General features: G+C 39.0%; 1 protein-coding gene across 3 annotated transcripts in view; it reads right to left on the bottom strand.

Moving 5' to 3' along the window:
* Positions 1 to 736: 736 nt before the first annotated feature.
* The window catches only part of NAV2 (neuron navigator 2), a 245,798-nt gene continuing 225,239 nt past the window's right edge, over positions 737 to 21,295 (bottom strand). For all 3 annotated transcript variants that reach the window (XM_074148517.1, XM_074148516.1, XM_074148515.1), the window contains 12 exons: positions 19,264 to 19,417; positions 18,565 to 18,724; positions 17,969 to 18,069; positions 16,331 to 16,426; positions 16,002 to 16,170; positions 13,756 to 13,991; positions 12,348 to 12,502; positions 11,781 to 11,852; positions 11,109 to 11,305; positions 10,538 to 10,656; positions 5,571 to 5,774; positions 737 to 4,472 (listed from right to left, as the gene is read on the bottom strand). In XM_074148517.1, coding sequence (XP_074004618.1) covers positions 4,347 to 4,472; positions 5,571 to 5,774; positions 10,538 to 10,656; positions 11,109 to 11,305; positions 11,781 to 11,852; positions 12,348 to 12,502; positions 13,756 to 13,991; positions 16,002 to 16,170; positions 16,331 to 16,426; positions 17,969 to 18,069; positions 18,565 to 18,724; positions 19,264 to 19,417 — 1,789 coding nt within the window. In that variant the 3' untranslated portion in view covers positions 737 to 4,346. The remainder of the gene's footprint in view (positions 4,473 to 5,570; positions 5,775 to 10,537; positions 10,657 to 11,108; positions 11,306 to 11,780; positions 11,853 to 12,347; positions 12,503 to 13,755; positions 13,992 to 16,001; positions 16,171 to 16,330; positions 16,427 to 17,968; positions 18,070 to 18,564; positions 18,725 to 19,263; positions 19,418 to 21,295) is intronic.

Here is a 21,295-nt window from a genome sequence, read left to right on the forward strand (position 1 = left end):
AGCAGAGCATTTGTTTGAAAGAAAGTAGAATAGATCCTTACACATTCTCATCGACCAATGTAAATTTGTTACTTTATAATCATACTGTCTCTGTCAAATGGGTGGAAAAAAATGTGTAATGTATGGAATGTGTAGGTTGCCCAGAGAGGTGGCAGATGAACCATCCCTGAAAAAATTCAAGGTCAGGTTGGACGGGGCTTGAGCAACCTGATCTAGTTGAAGATGTCCCTGCTCATTGCAGGGAGGTTGTACTAGATGACCTTTAAAGGGCTCTTCCAACCCAAACCATTTTATCATTCTATGAAGTTCATTGTTCAAAGCATGTTCAGAATATGCCTAACATAGGCTGCCACGTACCCTTGTGACCAACAGGGACTTCTCTTGAAAAAGAAGCTGGCACCAGCTGGCATCATGATACGTCCAGCTTGCTGGCCACATGGGATTGACTGTCAGCTTTATGAGAGACACTCTACACGGATCGACAAGTCTTGTCTTGAGCAGCTCTTGATGGATACTGCACACAAACATCAGCTTTGGGAGAGAATCACATTGGTGTAGCCCCTCTGCTAAATTTGCTCCTGAATGTGAGTAAGGGCTGCTGGCATCTTTTCACAAGTACTTATAAGAAGCCAATAAAAATGAGAACTGAACTCCACAATCTTCAAATTAAAAAAAATAAATTAGAAAACGTTGATTAAGAAGGGACAAAACATTCTGGGAAGCCACAAATCTGAATAAATAAGCATCAATTTTATTGAATCATGAATAATTTAAGACTGGTACAATCATCAGCTTTATTCTCCATGACACAGGGGGCGGGGAAGGGAGAGAAATGGGGAGGGTGAGAAAGGGGAGGCATGATCTCAAACAGACCATTCACAAATTCCAATCCTAAATGAGAACTGAAAATTAAATAGGGAGAGGAGCAAATGGAAAACATCATAAACGTACACAAAATACTCAATTCCTAGTTTTTCTCTTTAAAAATGGCTAGAAAAAATTCATCAAAATGCAGCACTTTTAATCAAATATTTACATTTCTATGTTACAATGAAAAAATGTACATCTTATAGAACATATTTCATAAACTGTTCCACTGGAAACAACTAGATCAAAACAGCAACCTTCCATTTAATATCGACAAAGAAATATTTTTTTGCTTTTTGTTTTTTTTTTTTCTTGAAAGAAAATTGCCACATTTAGACAAGTTTTCATACACATAATATCGAAGTTAAGCATCAACAATGAAATATCCGTTTGCTTCTTCCAAAATGTACAAAAAGGCTAACCAACCCCCTCCCCCTCCTCTTCCCCAGATACACCACATCTCATTTATGGCCTGTATCATTCTTGGCAGTTCTGAAGGAAAGAAAATGGTTTCTACTTTCAACTTATAACTCAACACGAATGTTGCATAGAATCTTGCATTTCTTTCTTGTTGATTTTTTTTTTTTTAAACAAGCCAACTTTGTAAGAAAAAAAGGCAAAAAAAAAAAAAGGAAGCCTTTTGAAAAAGTCTTAAATGAGAACAAAGTCACTTAAAGAAAGATTTAATCGATGAAAAGTCTTGATAAAAACTAAGACATGTGCACAACAGGTAACCCTGCTTCCCGAAGTTTCAGAAAAGACACTGAATATTGTGATGCTTAGAATGACCAGCCTACTCAAAATTGCCTCGCTCACTGTAATCCAAGCTAGTGTCAATCAAAAAATAATAGATAACAGAAATTCCTTCCTGAGCTTAAGCACAGGATTAAAAATGAGAAGAAAAAAAAAGCACCCCGTTTCCCCACAAATAAAACACCATTTTAAACATGTCTTATAGCACTCAGTTAAAGGTTAACTGAGATATTTTCTACGATAGTAAGTCCATTTAAAAAGCCCTAGCCCTGCAACTGGATTTTTTTTACAGGCACATGCTCTATTCTGCATGAATTCAGTTGGGGGATTAGGTACCAAAATTCACAGTAGTAGCAGGTGAAGTCAGTGCTGGGAAGCAGAATTGTCAAGACTACTGGAAAAATTAACCTCTCTCAAACTCATCATCAGCATGCTATGTATTTGATTCTGTACAGATTTATCCCATTTTTACAGTACCAAGAACTGGATTAGGAACACTGGCTGAATAACCCTTGGTATTTCATTCAGTGAAATAACGAAATAGAGTTCATAAGGTTAAAACAGTAACACCACCAAGCTCTTCACCCCCATCATTAAAATATTTAAAATTTTCTTTTACAATATTTTTCTTTTTAAAAAAAAAAAGTCATCAGCACTTAAAAGTTGTAACAGGAGCAGATTCAAGACCAGCTCAGTAAGACAAAGTACAGTTATGTTACAGAAAGCCATGAGGTATAATAAAACGATCCTCTCAAGCTGAGTCACAGAAGCATGAAACTTGTCTGTTACATTACTTTAGACCCACAAGCTCTTAAAAAAGTGTTTGTAATAAGTTTTCTTTCTGTACATTGAAAAAACAGCATATTCCTGTAGTTTATTAATGACAGCATTTATTATAGTTGAAAAGCTTTTTTTTTTTTTTTTTTTAATCTCCTGCATGGATAAAATAGCTCTTCAGTGATTTATTAGCTGCGGATTGATACGAACCTGAAAAGTTACCTCATTTCCCTCCTTTTTTGTCACATTTAAACAAATTCTAGTATCTCATACAAACAATATTCACAGCAACTTATGATATTCCAAGAGATGACTTTAGCCCTGTTTCTTTAAATAAAAACCCATCATATACAGCACTAATTTAATCAAACACAATTAGTACAAAATAAGGCATTGCTTTAAAAGTCAGCACCAAAAGATAGCTGGAAAGGCTAGTACAAATCAATATTGAGGAGTGATGTTTTTGCTGAGGTACAGCTGACGTTGTGGCGATGGTGGTGTAAGCATTTGCTTCCGTAAAAAGGAAAGTGCAATTCTTTGGGAGGTGTTCTTGTTCCCCAAGAGAAGTACAAGCCTTAACACTGATAGTGTAGGTGTGTGCGCTCAGAGAGGAGGAGAAATAAAACCAGGTTCACAGCTCTGCCAACACTCAAAAGCATGGCCTAGCTGAACTTAAAAGACGCAGTACCTTCCCTCCTTTTTTTCCAGACCTAAATACTGCTAAAACACTACTTTTTTTTTAAAACTTTTTTTTTTTTTTTTTTAAATTAAAAAGAAAAGTCCTGGAAGTAAATGTTGTCACCAGAGCAGCACTGGAACTGTCACAGAGCTGAGTTTTAACTAACTCATTTATGGTTGTGCTGATTGGAACAAAAACTCTGAACAAAACCTGAAGTTTTTAGAAAACAGCTGTAACGTTTCATGGCAAAAAAATTAAAAACTGAAAGTCTGGTTAATCCCTTTCCAGGGGTGTAGCTCACCTCCGTGTACAGGGCTTACAACGCCTGTGCGCTGCCGAAGGTCCTTTGGAGCTGCAGAACTTCATGGGGCATGGCCCTTTCACTGACTTCTGCAGAGGAGGGAAACTCATCGCGTCAGCGGAAATAAATCAGGTGTAACTGAAGTCAACCGAGCTGGTTACGTGGATGTAAGTGGGAAGAGAATCAGACCCTGACTAGCAAAGGGCTACCTGGTCTTTCACTTGTAGTAGGACTGATTGTTACACAGTGTTTGAATAAACCTGATTTGTTCAGACTGTATATATATTTTTATATATTCCTATTTATATATATATCTTTATAAACACACAATGAAAGAAAGCCAAGGTCTCAAACTGGCAAGGAGAGCAGCGCTTTCTCTTTTCTTTTTTTTTTTTTTCTCTTTTTACTATTTATTCAAACTTCCCTGTTTCGCAGCTTTGCCTTTATTGAGTATTATTACCAAGGCAAGCAATATTGTTATAGCACCAGAACTATATGAAGCTGAGTTTAATTCGCAAAGCTGATTGGTAAAAGTCCAGCCCTCACCTAAATGTGTTTGGTCAGAAGCAGCACAGGCAAAAATTTCCTCTCCCATCTCCTTCTGGACAGTACATGGCACAAAGCTGTTTGCTTCATAGCTGTGAAGCTCCCCCCCCCTCCCTTTAACTTCTAGTAATGATTATTTTTAACATCTTCAGTATCTTAGGCATGAGAGCTTACAGCAACTAAAAAGAAGAAAACAAAGGAATAGTGCAGTTCTCATCATCGACAAAAGAAAAAATACAAAGGTTGCTTGGGTTGCCTGCACCCAGGTTCAAGACTGACTTCAAGTGTCTTATTGTTCTTGCAGCTCTAATACTGAGATCCCAGCCCAGCCCAGGAACATGTTCTTTTTCATGAGTCTGTGATCAGGGTTCTTGCGAAGTGGGAGAGCAAAAATGGAAACTACCTACTTCTGTCTGAGGAAGATCACAACGTCGACTCCAGAGACGAATCGAGGATATCATCATGATGGCTGTTGCTGTTAGAGTCACTGTCGTAACTCTGGGGACTGGAGTAGTTGGCTGCTTCTTGCAGTCTCATTAGCATGTTCATCTGCAAAGGCACAGGAGTTCACAATTATTTGCATTCTGAGGCAGAAAGAATATCAACTCCATATGAAAGCTACAGTGCATTCACTTTGCCAGTGGATAACAAAGGGAAGGAAGAGATAACCGGCGTAATTAATACTGAATCTCTGAGAAGAGATATTAGCTGTAGAACACGCCAGAGCAGCATGCAAGTTAGTCATGAAAAGTATGCTTTTCCAGTAAAGGTGAAAATGAGAAGATTTATTCCAGCTGTACTTGATGGGATTCCGCAAGCATCCTATCCTTCTTTCGCCATGATCCATGGAAATATGAACAGATCAGTCAAAAGAGGCAAATCTGAATGTCCTACTATCTAGCCTGGTATCTGTAAATGTATATATGTGCTAGTGAAAAGTGTAACGTGTTCTATACTCCCAACTGTCCAGAAAAGTGTACACCTCACCAGAACAGCTTCAGGGCATTCAGAGTTTGCACAGCAGCTTCAGTAATGGTTTTCCATTGGAAGAAAGTGTGTATTTAGTGTTACCTTCAAACTCAATTTATACATTCTGTACAAATACATGTGAATATTTCCCTATATGCTTGCATAGTATTTCTGATTCATAAAGTAGACACCAGTGATGGAGACATTTAGTTCATACGTTCTTTGAAAATCTCAATTTTAATTTGGTGTCAAGAATATAGCTCTAAAAACCATGTGAAGTAAAGCAACAAGCCTATTTTGCAGTTGTGGCAAAGCAGGCTAAATGAAATGGTTCCACTGTGTTATTCAAGTACGCGTATCCAAGATGACACATTTAATTCCAATGTAGAAATTACGTTTATTATACACATCCTCAGTCACTCCTCAAAATATGAATCCTCAAAATATCCCCAACAAATGAATCTGAAAAGCTCTGGCCGCTGTTTCTTGCAAAACTGTATGGACTTTCTGTGCAAATGCATTCCCTGAGCTGACACGATGACCTCCCCAGAAACTTCACCTTCTCATCCTAAAACTTTTAATCACTCCTCAGCTGTCCTTTACGTTTTTATTCCTGTTCCTAATCCCTAGAAACAAGGGAAAAGAAGCGGTTCTGCTGTTTCAAAAATGAAAGCTTACCAAAGGATCTCCTTCAGCATCACTCACTGGAACTTGTTTGCTGGTCGAGCCTTCCCGTGACATCGAGTAGCCGTCAAAGCCCACGTCTTCAGGCCGCAGCTGGAGCAGAGGAGGCCACTCATGGTGCTGTGGGGTGGCTGCCCAGGGGTAGGTGTCCATTACCCATTTGGCAGGATCCTCCCAGGGCGCTCTCCTCCCATACAACTGGAAAAGCAGAAAAACATGTAAAACTTTCCTATTAGTCTACCATTTCATTCAGTGCCTACCTAACCAAAATGAACGTGTCACAAGTCTTGGATCGCAGAAAACACTTGCGAGAAGGGCTGAGCACAAACAAGCGAGATTTTCCTTACCCTAATGACAGACAGTTTTAGCTATTTTTAATAGCAACTGATTTGGAAAAGGCTGACCATCTCCTTTGAGACTGCAGTGCCCTTCTTTCGGCACCAGTTGAAGAAAAGGAGACCTGAAAATAACCTCACTTGATAAAGCTAACTTAAATAAAGTCAATACACAAAAAAGGCTGTTGGTGTTGACACCCGGATCGCACCAGCAGCTGCCTTATCTACGTTTGCTGTCATTGGGGAACTGCCGACAGTGGAATGTGTAGGAGGAAACGTGAGACCTGTCATCAGGCAATAATGATGGATGTCACAGCAAAAGGTTTTCAAGTCAGGGGAATTTCTTTGCACTGAACCAAGAAAAAGCACCAGCAGGATTTGGCTATGTTCCTGTTCCTATTTCAAGTAAGCAAGCTCTATTTCAAAAACTTTTTCTGTTTTGAACAGTCTGTGTTACTGAATCACAATGCATTTCCTCTTGGTATGTTCAGTTAAGCTGGCCTTAGTTAGAAAATAAATTAATTTTAATGCCACATGACTTTCAAAAGCATAAATACAACTTCAAGTGACTTTAAAATGTTTACTTCTGCTTAATAAATTTCTGCCTAAACATCCTTCAGCTACTGGAGTTTGTCACTGGTATTTTGTCACTTTAATTCAGAGAATTCCCCCTTTCCTGCACAATGTACAGGGGAAAAGCAGTGCTCTAACAAAGAAATTCATCAGCTCTCTGACGGATCTAAGACTGTCTCACTTTCCTCATTGCTATTTCCTCTTGGTTTTTTTGACGTTTTATTTTTTGCACGCACAAAGTATTAAATTGCTTTAAATACCATCATCTGCTTTGTTCTGAAGCAGAACCGTGTCCCAGCCCAGAGCGGAGGTGCCCAGCAGATGGTGCTAGGCAATCTTAAACACAGCCTCATCCACAACCCAAACTCTCTTCATCCTTGAGCTGTACTGTATTATTTTCTCAGCACAACATTCTCAAGCTGTGGTAAACCAGATCTATTTTAATCTTGTTCTCGAATTTACAGCAATACATGTCAGTTGCTAAGTGGAGAGGATTTTATATTTTTCATGTCTTTGCTACCTAGAAGGTCTAAGTGGATCCTAGCTCATTTCTGAAAATTAGCTAATAAGCAAAATTCCCGTTTCAATATGTGAAATCATCACATATCTTCAGTAGATGGGAGAGTCGAATGACTAACTCACTATTCCCTTCCACAGCAACCAGATCTGTCCATCCCTTTCATGTGCGCGTTTTCTAGGGGCAAGAATCCAACAGGTTGCTTCACAAAGCACCAAAGAGAAATGACTGAAGTATGAGTGATGGTGGCAGGAAGCCGCAGGGATTTGGAGTCCTCTTTTTGCTGGTGCTGCATTCTGTATCGATCCACCAAGCAGGAAGAACTGGGGTTTTATACAACCCTCTAATTTTCACATCCCTGTTTTGAAGAACAAAAAAGAACTCGGCTCCAATGGGAGCAATTACTGTAAGGATCCATTTGGCTTGCTTGCCTTTGACCAAAATAGTTCTCTAAATGAGAAACAGATATATAAAAATAGTTCAGTTTAGATCCACAGAGATCAGAGTGAAATCAGCAGTCCACCCTTCCTTTCTGGCAGGCACTTTCACGAGACTAGATGTGTTCTCGGAGGAGACTTTGTGGGTGTGGGGGACAGAAAATATCCCCAAATGAAGCACACATTTCTAGCATTAGCAAGTTAATTAGCACAACTCTGGCTACTCTTCAACTACTGGAGTCTTATTCTTATCCACAGACTCAACAAAAGACAAATTCTAGGGTAAATTGAGAAATTATTTAAATAGAAATGAATGAGTGGAATTTGGGGAAATGGGACTGAGGGGGATAGAGAATCTACAGCACAAAGCGAGAAACTGAAATCCTTACACTTTGAACGCAAACCATTCAAGTAACCTAAGGAAAGATGCAGATATTGGCCAAAACAAGCAAGCAAAAAGATGGTTTTATTAATTGTTCTTTCTCTTCATTTCTGTTTCTAAATTTTCAATGCTTTCCACACCTACTGATCAGCCGATGGGAGAGCTTCAAAACACAATACAAGGAGCCCAAGCATCACTGTAAGTATCAGTTTTGTCCTTTCCAGAAGGAAACAAAGTCACAGGCTCTCCTGTCACTTGTTTTACGTCAAAAAGATGATTGGCTCCCATTACCTGCCTTTATAGGAAGTTTTACATAAAATAGTTCTCCTGTCCTTTTTCTAGCAAAGTTCCTCTGTGTGTCTTGTACTTTAGGACCTACCACATTCCTTAGCTCTAAGAGCTTAACACAATTGTCTCAAAGAAAATGAGGTCTCCAGGCACTGACAAATTTCAAATGGCAAACATAATTTGCATAAATTCTGACCGAACTTGTTGAAGAATTAATTGTACGGAGTCATTAGTAAAAGCTGTTTTCTATGACAGAGTTGTCTTCTCTCTCTTTGTTAATATCCATAAATCTCTGCTGTATAGATAACAAATGAAACCCAGGATAGTTGTTAACTGGATGATGTAAAATCCCTTTTTATTTTTTTTTTTAAGCACTTCTTGAAGTACTCAGACTAGTGCATCTTCATGATTTCTCCATTCTCTGCAGAGTACTTCCATGCAGACGAGAGCTGAGCCTCTATTACTGGAAGGGTTATGCACAGAAAAGAAACATAACAAACAAGCACACTGAAACAAAATCCTACTATTTTCCAAAAGAAATCTTTCACGCTTTTTTTACATATCTTAATGGCAAGGCATCTTGATGCATGCTGCAATGGTGAGCCCGAAGCAGTAACAGAATGGAGAAGAGAAGGCTCCGGCAAGACCTCATAGAAGGGAGCTACAGGAGAGCCGGAGAGGGACTCTCTGTCAGGAAATGTCCTTGACAGGACAATGGGTAATGGTTTTAAATTGGAAGAGGGGAGATTCAGATTAGATATTAGGAGGAAATTCTTTACTGTGAGGGTGGTGAAGCACTGGAACAGGTTGCCCAGGGAAGTTGTGGATGCCCCATCCCTGGAAGTGTTTAAGGCCAGGCTGTATGGGGCTTTGAGCAACCTGCTCTAGTGGAGGTGTCCCTGCCCATGGCAGGGGGGTTGGAACTAGATGATCTTTAAGGTCCCTTCTAACTCTAACCATTCTATGATTCTGACTGTGTTTCACAAACTAGAAGGAACCATTCTGCAACACAACTGGTTCTCCACAGAGCTCGTACATGGCGTTATTTAATGTTTCAGAAAGACTTCAGACACAGAGACATATGTGATGGAGAACTTCTGTAAGTAAAATTTCGTAACTGTTGATTATTCTTACTAATAACAAGCCGTGTCTTGCTTATAGATTGAATTTTTCTTGTCCGAACTTGTCAAACATCCATTAGACATTTTTTCCCTGCAAGGCTAAAGCAGAAGCCTCCCATAGACGAAGTAATATTTTAGCTTCCTCTTGAATAAACTGACTAGTTTGAGCTTCTCATCTCTCTCACTGAATAATGTTTCCTGTATCTTAATGATACCCATTGCTCTTTTCTGAACCCTTCCCACTTTATCTAATAAGTGTTTTTACATACAGAAGTACTATCATCTTCCTGCCTCTATCAGATGTAATCACAGTTTATGTCCTCAAAATGGCATTTGTCCTCTTACCAAAACAGAAGCTCGCAATGCATTGCCCTAATTTCCTATTCTCCATCTACCTTTAGACCTCTTTCAATCTTCTAGACTCTCACTGTGATCTACCGTTTTTTTTTCTGTGTGATCTTGTGTTTCATGCATGCAATGCCCAGAATTTACTGATATTTGATTATGCTGTCTCCAAAACTGTCTTTTTAATGTTGTGCTGACACATTTAGTCTGTCAACAGAAGACTGAAGAATACAAAAAGGCCAATTTTTCCACAGTTGCATCCACTGTTGGACCCTCCTCCTGATTCCAACATGCTTTATTGTCATAGAGACACTAAGACTGTGTGGTCATGCTTAAAACTGTCCAAATTGTTAGAGTATGACTCAGTTACTAACTACAGGCAATTGATGATGATTTCACTATGGTCTCTGAAAGAATTATGAAGGAATCTACTAAAAAATTCACCCTGTAGACTGAGAAGTAATCAAAATGTCACTGATACTGATCCTGTCACTCATTGATACTTTTCTCTCCATACACAGCTTTGTTGCTCCTCTGTTGAAAGATCTGATTTACATAGGAACATCCTGCATAACTGAGTTAATGACCACAAACATGTTTTTCTCCGATGCACAGTACAATTTTAAGGTGTGCGCCTGGAACAGATTATTGAAAGATATTTTGGGTGTCTAGCCCCCCTCCCCCCCACTGAAAACATCAGTCGTTGGGAATCTAAACACTTTCAAAAAATCTAATCAGGACTTCTAGTGCTTCTACTCCATATTTCAACATCATTTGAAGAGAATAATTCTGCCTGAAATTAATGAGAATTTAGGTCACATTTTCAGTGACATGCAGGTATTCAGTGTGCAAAGCTGTATCTACAGAAAATGTTGCTGTTATTCAGTTTTGTCTGTGTTGGCTCTGTTGCCTTTTGAATAGATGCCATTCAAGACCTATGATTTTTCACTTTTGCCTGCTCACCTGTAGCCCTTCTCTAACTGCCTCCAGAAGATATGGGATGATGGAGTAGTTCCACAAGTCAGTAAACCAAACTCTAGAACCATCCACATCTATCGGACAGGAGAGGAAGAGCCGTGGCCCTGGAGAGGGAAATTCAGATGTTACATTCAAATCACGATCATGATATGCATCAAAATAGGATCAAACAACAACTTCCAGTTCTCTGGAGAAAGAACTCAAGGATGAGAGAATCTAAGTAGCTGGTGAATTGCTCTTACCAAGAGCTCAAAAATCCTCTGAATCAACTTGAAAAACTATAGCCTTCAAGGTGAAAACAATTAACCAGATTTCATAACACTTGTACCCAGGACTTGGAAAGAAGTCCTTTTTTTTCTTAGAAAAAGGAAAAATAAATGGTTTAGAAACTTCTCTTACGGTTTGCCTGAGATTACACTGCCATCTACAAGTAGGGTTTTAAAGAAACCTTTTTTACCTGATACAGCACAAGGAAACATACAAGGATGCACCTGATATACCAGGAAATAAAATACATATATATACATACACCTTGGCATATGGTAAGAGCACTTACCAATAGTAACATCAGAGGAGCTGTGAGCCTCCAAGAATTTGTTCAAATGTTGCCAGACCTTGGGAATCCAATCAATAATCTTAACCAGCTCTGCATTTCTCATCCTGCCACTGATCTCTGTTTCAATTAGTTTTCTTCTCAGGAAACGGCCGAGAAAGCCTTTGACTGGCTCAGTGTGGTTAGCACATAGCACCCATCTATGGCAGAAGAGCAGAAATGTCCATTATTTCTCTTCCATGCTACCGAACAAACCTATTCTGGGCTTAATTTCTTTTATTATTTATTATCATGATCAAAATGGGTTATATCTCAGTCACATATGTTTCTTAGCAAAAATTATTTTGGAATGATGAGTTCACTAGATGAAACAATTTGTATTGTGCATGTTTCAGCTTATTTCTCATTCAGCATCTGCTTTGCCTAAATATTGTCTTATTTCTTAGAAGATCAAGTATCTCCATAGTCTTCTGAAAAGTCAAAGTTTTAAAAACTGCAGTTACTTTAACAACAGCATCATAACAAAGCTGCACATGTTAGGGCAGCAACTAGTAGCGAACGGTATTTCTCTCTCAGTTTGCTGTTTCAGCCGATAAGAACAATTTCAGATGACTCAGTAGCCATTACTCCTTTGCCAGCCCACAAACACAAATGAGAAACATGAATAAACAGTACCTGAAATTATGGTGAAGTTGAAGATTAGGTGTTGAGGAGGTGGCTTGGTTCATCGTGCCAATAATATACGGACTATAAAAAAAAAACAAAAAAACACCACCAAGCAAATCAGACTTGTCAATTTTGAAAAAACAACTTTTTAGTGAGATCTCAATATTAAAAAGGTTATTCAAACCTCTTTTGTCAAAGAAGGTTTTTGTAGTTACTTCTAACCAAATTCTCTACTGAGAATCCGACTTCTGAGAACATCAAATTCTGAAAGCAAAACAGAAGTCTTGAAGCAGGATCTTTCATTAAAAAAGGGGTTTTAGTACTGAAGATCTACTGCATGAAGTGAATGTAAATTGCCCAATCCCTCTACTACTTTTTTACCGATTTCAGGGGAATTGATCTTTTTATGAAGAAAAAAACCCCTCTGAAGTGCTGTCCATAATATGGACAGTCTGGCCATCTCAGTCCACTTTACCAAATTAATCTAGAGCTTGATTTTTGTGATCGCATTTTGCAACAGCAGTGGTCTGACTGCAGTACTGGAATTTGGGATGTGTTCTGATGTTAGTTCTTTACCATTTGTGGTACTTGCAGTTTAGAAGTCCATTAAAGATCTCTCCTAGGGAGCTAACGTGATGCAAATTATCCAAAATGATTACAAGAGGCATATCCACAGCGTTATTTTCACTGTTACACTGGTCTGCTAGGTTGGACAAGTATTGGCGGAGTTCCTGCAAAGCATATATAAAGAAAAAAAAAAATTTAAAAAAAAAAAGTTTTCTTCATATTCCTTGAAAATCAAGTTCAGATAAATAAGCTACTGGCTTTGTAATGAAATCTAGAGCAAAAGAGCCTGACATCTCACAAATGCACACGTTTTCCATGAGAAAACAGAAGAATATGGTTTTCCTTCTCTTTTGTAGGTTATGCTGAAGATTCAAAGACTATCCCAGAAATCCTGTGTGAGATAGGGGTCTAAGGGAGGGGTAAGATTTTGTCCTTTGGTTTGTAATTTTTTTGTTTGTGCTGTCCTAATCTGACATTCAAGAGGCCTGAAACGTATTTTTCTTTCTTTCCAGGAACTTATTCCACTCTCCATACACCAAACTAAACTTTGCATCCCAGCTAGGTTTGCTGTCTCTTCTTGAAACTCTGTGTCTATCGAAACACAGCCGATAACATTGATCTGGAATAAAGCATCCCTTGTCAGAGGCCAAATTTGGATGCCTTCAGTAACACCGTGAAAGAAGGATGAGCTCACAGGGCTGCTGCCAGGTGACTGGGAGTGGTTTAAATGCTCTCAGTAGCTTTAAAGCATTTATTCCGTAGCATGTCTCAAATTATACCAGTGGCCTACAACCACAATTTCAACCATCCCTTTTTCCTCCAGAGGAAAATGTGCCTAAGGCCATCAAATATACAGCTTTTTTTTTTTCTTTTTTCTTTTTTCCTTCTTTAATCTAGACTTTCACTGGAGGTATATTCAGCAAAACCAGCAGCACACATAAAAAAGCAGAGACATGCCTTACCGGCGCAGGAATGTGTCTGGACAACAGTCACTCCAACCCCATCCTATGCAGATTACAGCTGCCGATACTTGCAGCTGCAGAAACCCTTCACAGCCTAGAGATGCATTTGAGGGTTTTTGGAAAAATGCCCACATGCAATAGGGATTGCTTAAGTTGCTGGGAATTTTATGCAGGTGTTTTAACTTCCACAGCAATTTTCAGGCTCCGAACCACTTGAAAAATCATGACACCTTTAGGTGTTTAAATATACACCTGGAAGCCTGCTATTTCAGGCCCATAACCAGGGGAATCTGCAGTTCTGAAAATCTTAAATATCATTCCCTTCAGGATTAACATAACGCTTTAAAAAGAAAGATAAGTTCAAAATCAGCTTTTGATGGATTAATAAAGGAGGAGTCTCTCATTTTTGATACACAATAGCATTAATTGTGCAAGGACGATTTCTGTTTCCTCACCTTACTGGATTTATGGTCCACGTTGAAGGTTGCAATAATGCCATCAGCCAACTCCCTGCCCTCTCTAAGGACCATGTACTCTGACAGACGGTTTGCTAGGTATGTTTTACCCGTGCCACTGGGGCCAGATAAGATAATCCGTCTGTGTTCCATCAGGAGAGAGACATAACGCTGCAGTATAGGCTTTGGGATCAGTGATTCAAACACCAGACCATCCAAACTGTTCTCGCAGATACCTGCAACAGGAAAAAGTTCCTCATTTAGAAGGATTCCCAATTTTTATCCAAATTACCCGCATTTTTAAAAGGCTTTTTTTTTTTTCTCCTCTCTAGGTAGTTGTAATGCTGCAAAGCAATCCCATTGGTGGAGTTTGAACAAAGCAGAATTAGTTGAAATGACTAGTCATACCAGAGAACTGAAAAATGTGATTTTGTGCATGAACCTGGGCCCAGTAACAGGAGGAGAAAACCCCAAAACAACACTTAGAAACAACAGATTTAGGCCTGACCTGACCAGCCTGTTTCTAACTTTAGAAATAAATCCCTTCCCCGCTCTGGCATCCCCCGTGGTTGAGAGGAGCACATATAAAGCAGGTAAAACAAGTGCAGAAGTAACCTATGGGCTTAGCCTGGATCCTCCTTCAGCTCTCCCAGTTTTCAAAGGACTCAGCTGCATCCTAAGGTGTCTAAAGCCCTATGGGAAGTTGCCATACAAATGATTCCAGGCCACGTTTTTCACACACAAACCATCCTTTTTGCAGTATTTCACCACGTACGGTATGCATTCATCCAGAATTTACTTGTTTACTTTTGAATCACTAGACAAAAAAAAAACCCCAGCTATCATCAACTCCCCCTACTTTCCCAAAGGCTTGTAATTAAACTCCTTCTTCATACGCTGATAGTTATCTCTTCTAACATAAAACTTCTGATAAGCATTTACGCAATGTCAGCAGTCACTTTAGGCAGAATTGGCTCAGGGAAAATACACAGTGCTTCAAAATAAACAGCAGAAAGGGAAGTTGGCAGATCACACAGAGAAACGTTTGCACCTCAATGGTTGCTTGGAATATTGAATATTTATATAGGCAGCTTTACATCTCAAAGGTACATGGAAGTGATTTTCCATAAATTGATTAAATACATTTCTATTTTATTGAAAACTGTTATCACATATAAACCTTCAAAGTACAAGTCAAGCCAATGCAAGTTCAATATAAAATCAGATTGCAGCTTTATAGGTATGTCTAGTCCTTAAGCAATATTAAAATTGAGATTTACTACTGGACAATATATTCTAACTAAGGGTTCAAGCCTCAGTACACTGAGATATTTCATGGCTTATTTTGTCTTCCTGCCTGCTGAGTTGCTGCCCAAGGTAATTGATTTTTTACACCAATATTCAAAAATCAAACGACTTTCAGTCAAATGCCACAGCCAAACTTTGAAATTGAGCTGTAGAGTGTTTGGTAATGCTCTCAAATACTCTACTGCTGTACACAGGTCTATGCTCCAGATTTCCCTGGTGTAACTTTGAACAAGCTGACATACATTCAAGAAACAGTGGTTGAGGATTTTTCCCTCAAACCTAGCTTCTTAGTAGTTTTCATATAAAAACAGTTCCCTGAGAAACCAAATGAGAAACCATAGGAGAAATATAAGCATTAAATTCTCATTAGAATGATATAATGAAATTTATGAGCATTCTGAAAACCATAGTTTTGGAAGAAAAAAAAAAAAACCCAGATTTTAAGGTGTCCCAAGAATTCTGGGATCCCTCCTTAATGGTGCCCAAGAAGGGACTCTTCAGTGAGACCAATCAAGCAAGCCAAATCAAAAGTTTTTTCACTCCACACGAAGGAAATAACTGTAGCTGTTACAAAGAGATAATGAAAGGTTTTATTCATTTGGAAGGTATTTTGCTGCTCGTGCAACTCCACTATGACCCTTGTGGTGCAAGGTCTTCTCCAAGACAACTCCAGGCATCAGTTCACGGTATGTGGAGAAAACTTCTGTATGTTTAATTATTCCTGCTGTTACAGGTTGAAAATTTGCTGAATCTATAGACTTAGCATACTCTAAGTGTTGTCTTTATCAAATGAAAATAGAAGGACCAGTAACTAAAACACAAGCATAGGAAAAAGAAACACAATAAAAAGTTTCTGGTCCTATGAGTTTCTTGACACAGCAAGCTCCGATAAAACTGCAATTAGTGAGAACTACAACAGCCAGGTCAAGCGTAATTACCTTTGATGGTAACTGAAATAGTGTTGTTTTCTCCAACTAGATAGCCACAGGGCAACAGCTCGGGCGTCTCTGCACTATTAGTGCGTTTGATTTCTCCAATGCTGTAGCCCAGAACACTGTCTGAATTCAGCCCCAGCTGGCTCACCGGGTCCACGTGAATGATATACTCCTAGGGGGGAAAAGGGACAGCAAAAGTTAGGCAGCACTGAAACCTCTGTGACTTTGTTCTATGCTATAATAGTAATAATCACGGCAAGTTAAACATTGCTTGGTACCATCAAAATCTGATAGGACCGAGTTCAAGCACGCAGCAAATTGCACTCACTAACCTTAAATAACCGTCTTACAACCCCATCCAGAACATCCCATTTGGTCTTGCCGCTGACTCCGATGCAGCCTATGAGGAATGTACGAGGCCTTGAATCCTAAATACATAGAAATGTGAATTTAAGTTAATAAATAAATAAATCCTAGCTCTATCAGACAAGTCTATTTGATGTAATTAAAATGCTGGCTTTCTTTTTTTTCCTAAACATTTAAGTTTTGGTTTTTTTTTTTTAAATTACAGTGCATCTTTACCACTCTATGTGGTGAATTCCGAACACTATATGAAATTCTTCTTCTCTACCAAACATTTTCTGCAATGTTGGAGTCACAAATCTAAAGGATACCTAAGTGGCACTGATGTTACATAAAAGGTATTTATAGATCAATCCATGCACAATTCAAAAACCTCTGGAAAATTCTAGGTAGAAAGTTCATGGCATGCTCATTTTTTCCTGACTGCACAATCAAATATGTTGCAAAGTTTATCCTATTTACTTCTAAAAATGTTACCACGGACACAGAAATCTAAACACACTTATAGAAGTTATACATGGTTATATGTATAAATAGTTTTAGAGAGAGGTTTTTTTGATATATTTATATATAACTTCTTTGTTATGTTTGATATATCACAGCATCTTCGCTGATAATTTTGTTTCTGATTTCTAAGGCAGATTAAAAAAGCAGAATGCACTTCGTTTTTCTATTCTTCTATAGCTCACTGTGAAACATTCATTGAAGAAAAAGTACTTTCTATCATAACACTTCAAGTTCAACTAAAACATAAGGAATCATTTCCAAGCGGTAAGTTTACTGACTGAGCACAGTGGAGCCTGATAGAATTAGACTGTGTAGTAGATTCATGCATGCGTTACACACATGAAGCGGGCTCCAATTTTACACTATCTGAAATGTATTTGGGCATTTAGGATTTTTTCAGCTACTTGCGAATGGAGAACATCTGAAAGATGTCATTCTAAATGGGATACTTGTACCAGAGAGGACAATTTGGACTAGAATGATAAGGTAGAGATCTCCCAGTTTGGATCCATTAAGTTGTTCCAGAATATCCGTGCTTCTAGCATTCTGCTGCACCTTCTATCGACACATTGGATCATCTTCATTATTAGTTAAAATTTTATTGAACAGAAAGGCACAAGAGCTTTCTGCAGCTTTTTAAGATACAAGTCTTAAGCAGATGCTATCCCAAGGTACAAATTAATCTGCCAACCTCCTTGCTGAAAGAGTGGCCTGGTTTTCAGACATACTACTGAAAGGCTTAAATTGTTAACGTTATCACCTACACAGCTGACACATGGTCTAGTCTAGCAATCCAGCATTACCAACACGCTTCATGGCCAGTGCTGATGGCACCACCAAGAAACTGCAAAATAAAAAGCTGTTGTAGATGACTCCATGAGACAATCTGCACTGGCAGCGTTGGCTCTCAGCAGTTCCAAGGAAGTGGGAAGGAGCTGAGTGCCTTGGCTCTCACTAGTGATACACCAAGGAACTATTTTGCTGAGAAAATTTTTAACAGTCTTTTGCAAATAAAAGCCTCTGACCCAAATTGGATTTGAATTCGTTGGCACGTTCCAAAGTCACTTACATTTCAAAGCTGGGGACGAAACACAACTCACCTCCTTCCATTTCATTTCATCCTCAAAGTTGACAACTATTTTGACGTGCCTGCCTCCTTCTTTCCGGGCAGAGCCATCTCCAGTGTCATCTAACAGCATGTCTGTGAACAGAAAACATCAACAGCTTCACAGATGTATCTTAATAACAATGAAGACTATTCTGGTTTACGCCAACTTGTTTATTGTAGTCAAACACAACACATCTGGGCTTCACATGCCTTGAAGTAGAACACAAGTACCAGGTTTACTGACTTCTCTACTGAATATCAGTATCACTCTTAAAAAGTGAAGGTCATTCAAAATTACTAGTCAGTTACTCTGTATTTTCCTTCCTACGATATATCCCCTGGCAAATGTACACCATTAAATGGCTTTACACATGACTCTTGGCAGCTGAGGTCATAATTGGACAACTCTGATCTAGGGCGTAGCAGACCTATGACGACATTTTAAAAGAAGGCTTTGTGCCAGCTCCTGACATATTTCCACACCTCAACCGTTAATAATTTTCATGCTTTCATTTTTCCATGGCTAACCAAACCAAATAGTCCAAGTGCAGGATAAAACCTGCCCACCGCTGTTCTCATTAAACTCACCGAGACTGGTTGACTCCGTGAGGTTCAAACTGTGTTGAGAGAGACCCACTGAATGTCTTGGAGAGGATGAAATGGAAACCTGAGACTGAGCCCTGCTACAGCTGCCGTGGTTTTCAGATTTCAGCCGATCATTTTCTGCTTTTAATTTTTCTATCTCACTCTTGAAAAGACAAGTCAGGAGTTAGAAGGCAGAGTGAAAACATACACTTAAACGAGAGCAACATAAGGAACTTAAGAATAAATACCAGTTTAGCAGAAATGTCATTTTCATAGTACTTTAATTTATTTTAATAAAGTAACGATCTTAATTATTACAATGTCCTTTCCATCAAACTTTCCAAAGTATCCCAGAAAACATAAATATGCGGGAATTTACTAAACACTGAAATGCAGCTACTTTAAGGCAAGCAGCATGGGAACATTTTAAGAGGTTGCTGACAGTCAACAGAATGATTTCCCCATAGGTTTCCAGGGTTGAAACAGTGACAGATGCAGAGTTGAGGGCGGCAGAATTCATGTGCTCAAGCGGACTTTTAATGAAGGTACAAGATTTAACAATGGCATAAAGCTAGACACAACTTCTAGTAAGCATTCAGAAACTTCAAATTTACCTTCTTTCAGACCTTTAATGTGTGGCAGGTTGGCCAATCTTTTAACACATCAACACAGACTGCAATATTTGGGGTGATAATTTCTCACCTGCATTCTGTTCATCGCCTCCCGAAGCTGGTCAAGCTGATGAGCAGAGCTAAGGGCTTCTAGACGAATATCAGTCAACTTCATCTCCTTGTCTCTCAGCTCGTTTCGTAACTGCATGACTGTTTCAGCTTCACTGTCAGTGCATTCGGAAATACTGAAGAAGATTGAAAAACAGACACTGAACGAGACCATTTGTTACTTTTCAGACAGTGCTTCTCCATCACTTCTTAGTGAAGGAGGAAAAAAGAAGTTTTATTCTGCAAGAAGCAGGCAACAGTTTTGGCTTATTGGATTAGCGATACCATAAATCAGGTATTAAATAGGTCATGGAAACATTAGAGACTAGTGAAATAAATATGTCTGAAGGTTATTTTTCTTTAATCAGCATCTGAAACAGAATTCTGGAAGCCACCTACTACTGGATAGTCTTCATTTTTTTCATGGTTGTTGCCATAAAGGAAAACTTCTAAAGCCAAAATCTAAATAAATTAAGGGAGTGCAGGCAGTAACATCAGTTGGTTGGAGATTGATGAGTTTACAGACAGATTTAAAGCTCACCAGGTGTGCACAGCTGGGTTTCCCTGAACTGTTCTGGAGGGCTTTGGAACTCTACACCTATTCAAGCGTGATAAATTCCTGCTCGCTTTAAAGCACTCATGCTTAAAAAATTTTTGGTGGCATTTTTCTTCCCTTCTCCCACAAAAAAAAAAGATTCTGGGCGAGTAACATTTCAGCACATTCGTAAGTGTATATATATAAAGATCAACCACACAGCTGCATGCTTTGAGGAAGATTTCATTTAAAATACCTCTTTCTAAATCAGGTTAATGAGAGATGTTTTCCCCACCAAAAAGCTAATAAGCCAAAATACACAAGTTTTACTTGTGCTCTAGCCTTCCCTCAGTTTGCATATTTACTCTTTTCTCATGTTTAGCTTTTTGGCTTTCATGTCAAGATGAGATGTATGCACACAGCGTTTTGACTGACGATAGACGGGATCATCGTTTGACAATTTTCTGGCCTTAGATTTCTAAAGCACAATTTGCTGTAGTCACCAGAAACTCACTGAATTAGGCTCAAGAGACTGGAGAAGCTTTAAAAGAAATTCACAGGGGATTATTTTCTGCTACGAACGTTTCATCGCTATTATACGGCTGGAAACTATTGCTATTGTTTTCACTTCTTCATGTGAAAACAAGTGACGGGCAAAACTTCACGTTTGGGTACTTACTCACTTCAAATGCATTTGAGCTGAAGTCAAGCTAGAAGCTCTGCATGACATCTACAAGGTTGTAAGGGTGTCTGGTAATTCTATGTTTCACAGCACTGCCTCTTACAACTTTCTGTATTTATTTATCCTACTCAAGTGACGAAGCTACTGATAGAATTAACAGAAAATCTGTTTTACAAATTTTCCAAGCACATTCTAAAACGTGAATTTAGACTCAAAAGAGTGTGGTAAGGCAATTATTTAACTTTATTTCACAGCTGGCCAAAATGAAGCATCAGGATTGCCTGTGACCTTCCCATGAACGTAAAGTGAGTTAAGCAGCAGAGCAGAAGTCCTGACTTTAAAGTCTCCATCTCATTCTCATACAAACACAAGCAGAAGGGTATGGTTTGGTCCCACAGATGTAGTTATACAATAGATTGCTGCTACCCAAAGGAGCACATTTGTTTCTCACTCTTCTTCCCCAGCCTGCTCCCAGCTGTGCTGCTGTCATGTACCCGCACTCATCAGAGTCTGCTCAGACCCCCGAGCCGATCCAACCCAGCAACCTGGGGAAAAAAACTGTTCACGTTTCCACCAAATTATTTTTCACAGAATTTAGTATGTGGGATCAGCTCAGTGAAGCTGTCTGAGAAGTAGCAGAGCCAGGGCAAGGGAAGGACCAGGCACAGGTGGCTGGGGAGGCACAGAAGAAACAAGGAGCAGATCATCTCCATTCATCAGGCACAAGCCGTTAGATGAGTTCAGCCTTATCACTGGACCATGATGTTTGATTTCCAGTAAATCCTCACCTTTATCTGA

The sequence above is a fragment of the Numenius arquata genome, chromosome 6 (assembly GCF_964106895.1).
Source record: "Numenius arquata chromosome 6, bNumArq3.hap1.1, whole genome shotgun sequence".
Classification (NCBI taxonomy): Eukaryota; Metazoa; Chordata; class Aves; order Charadriiformes; family Scolopacidae; genus Numenius; species Numenius arquata.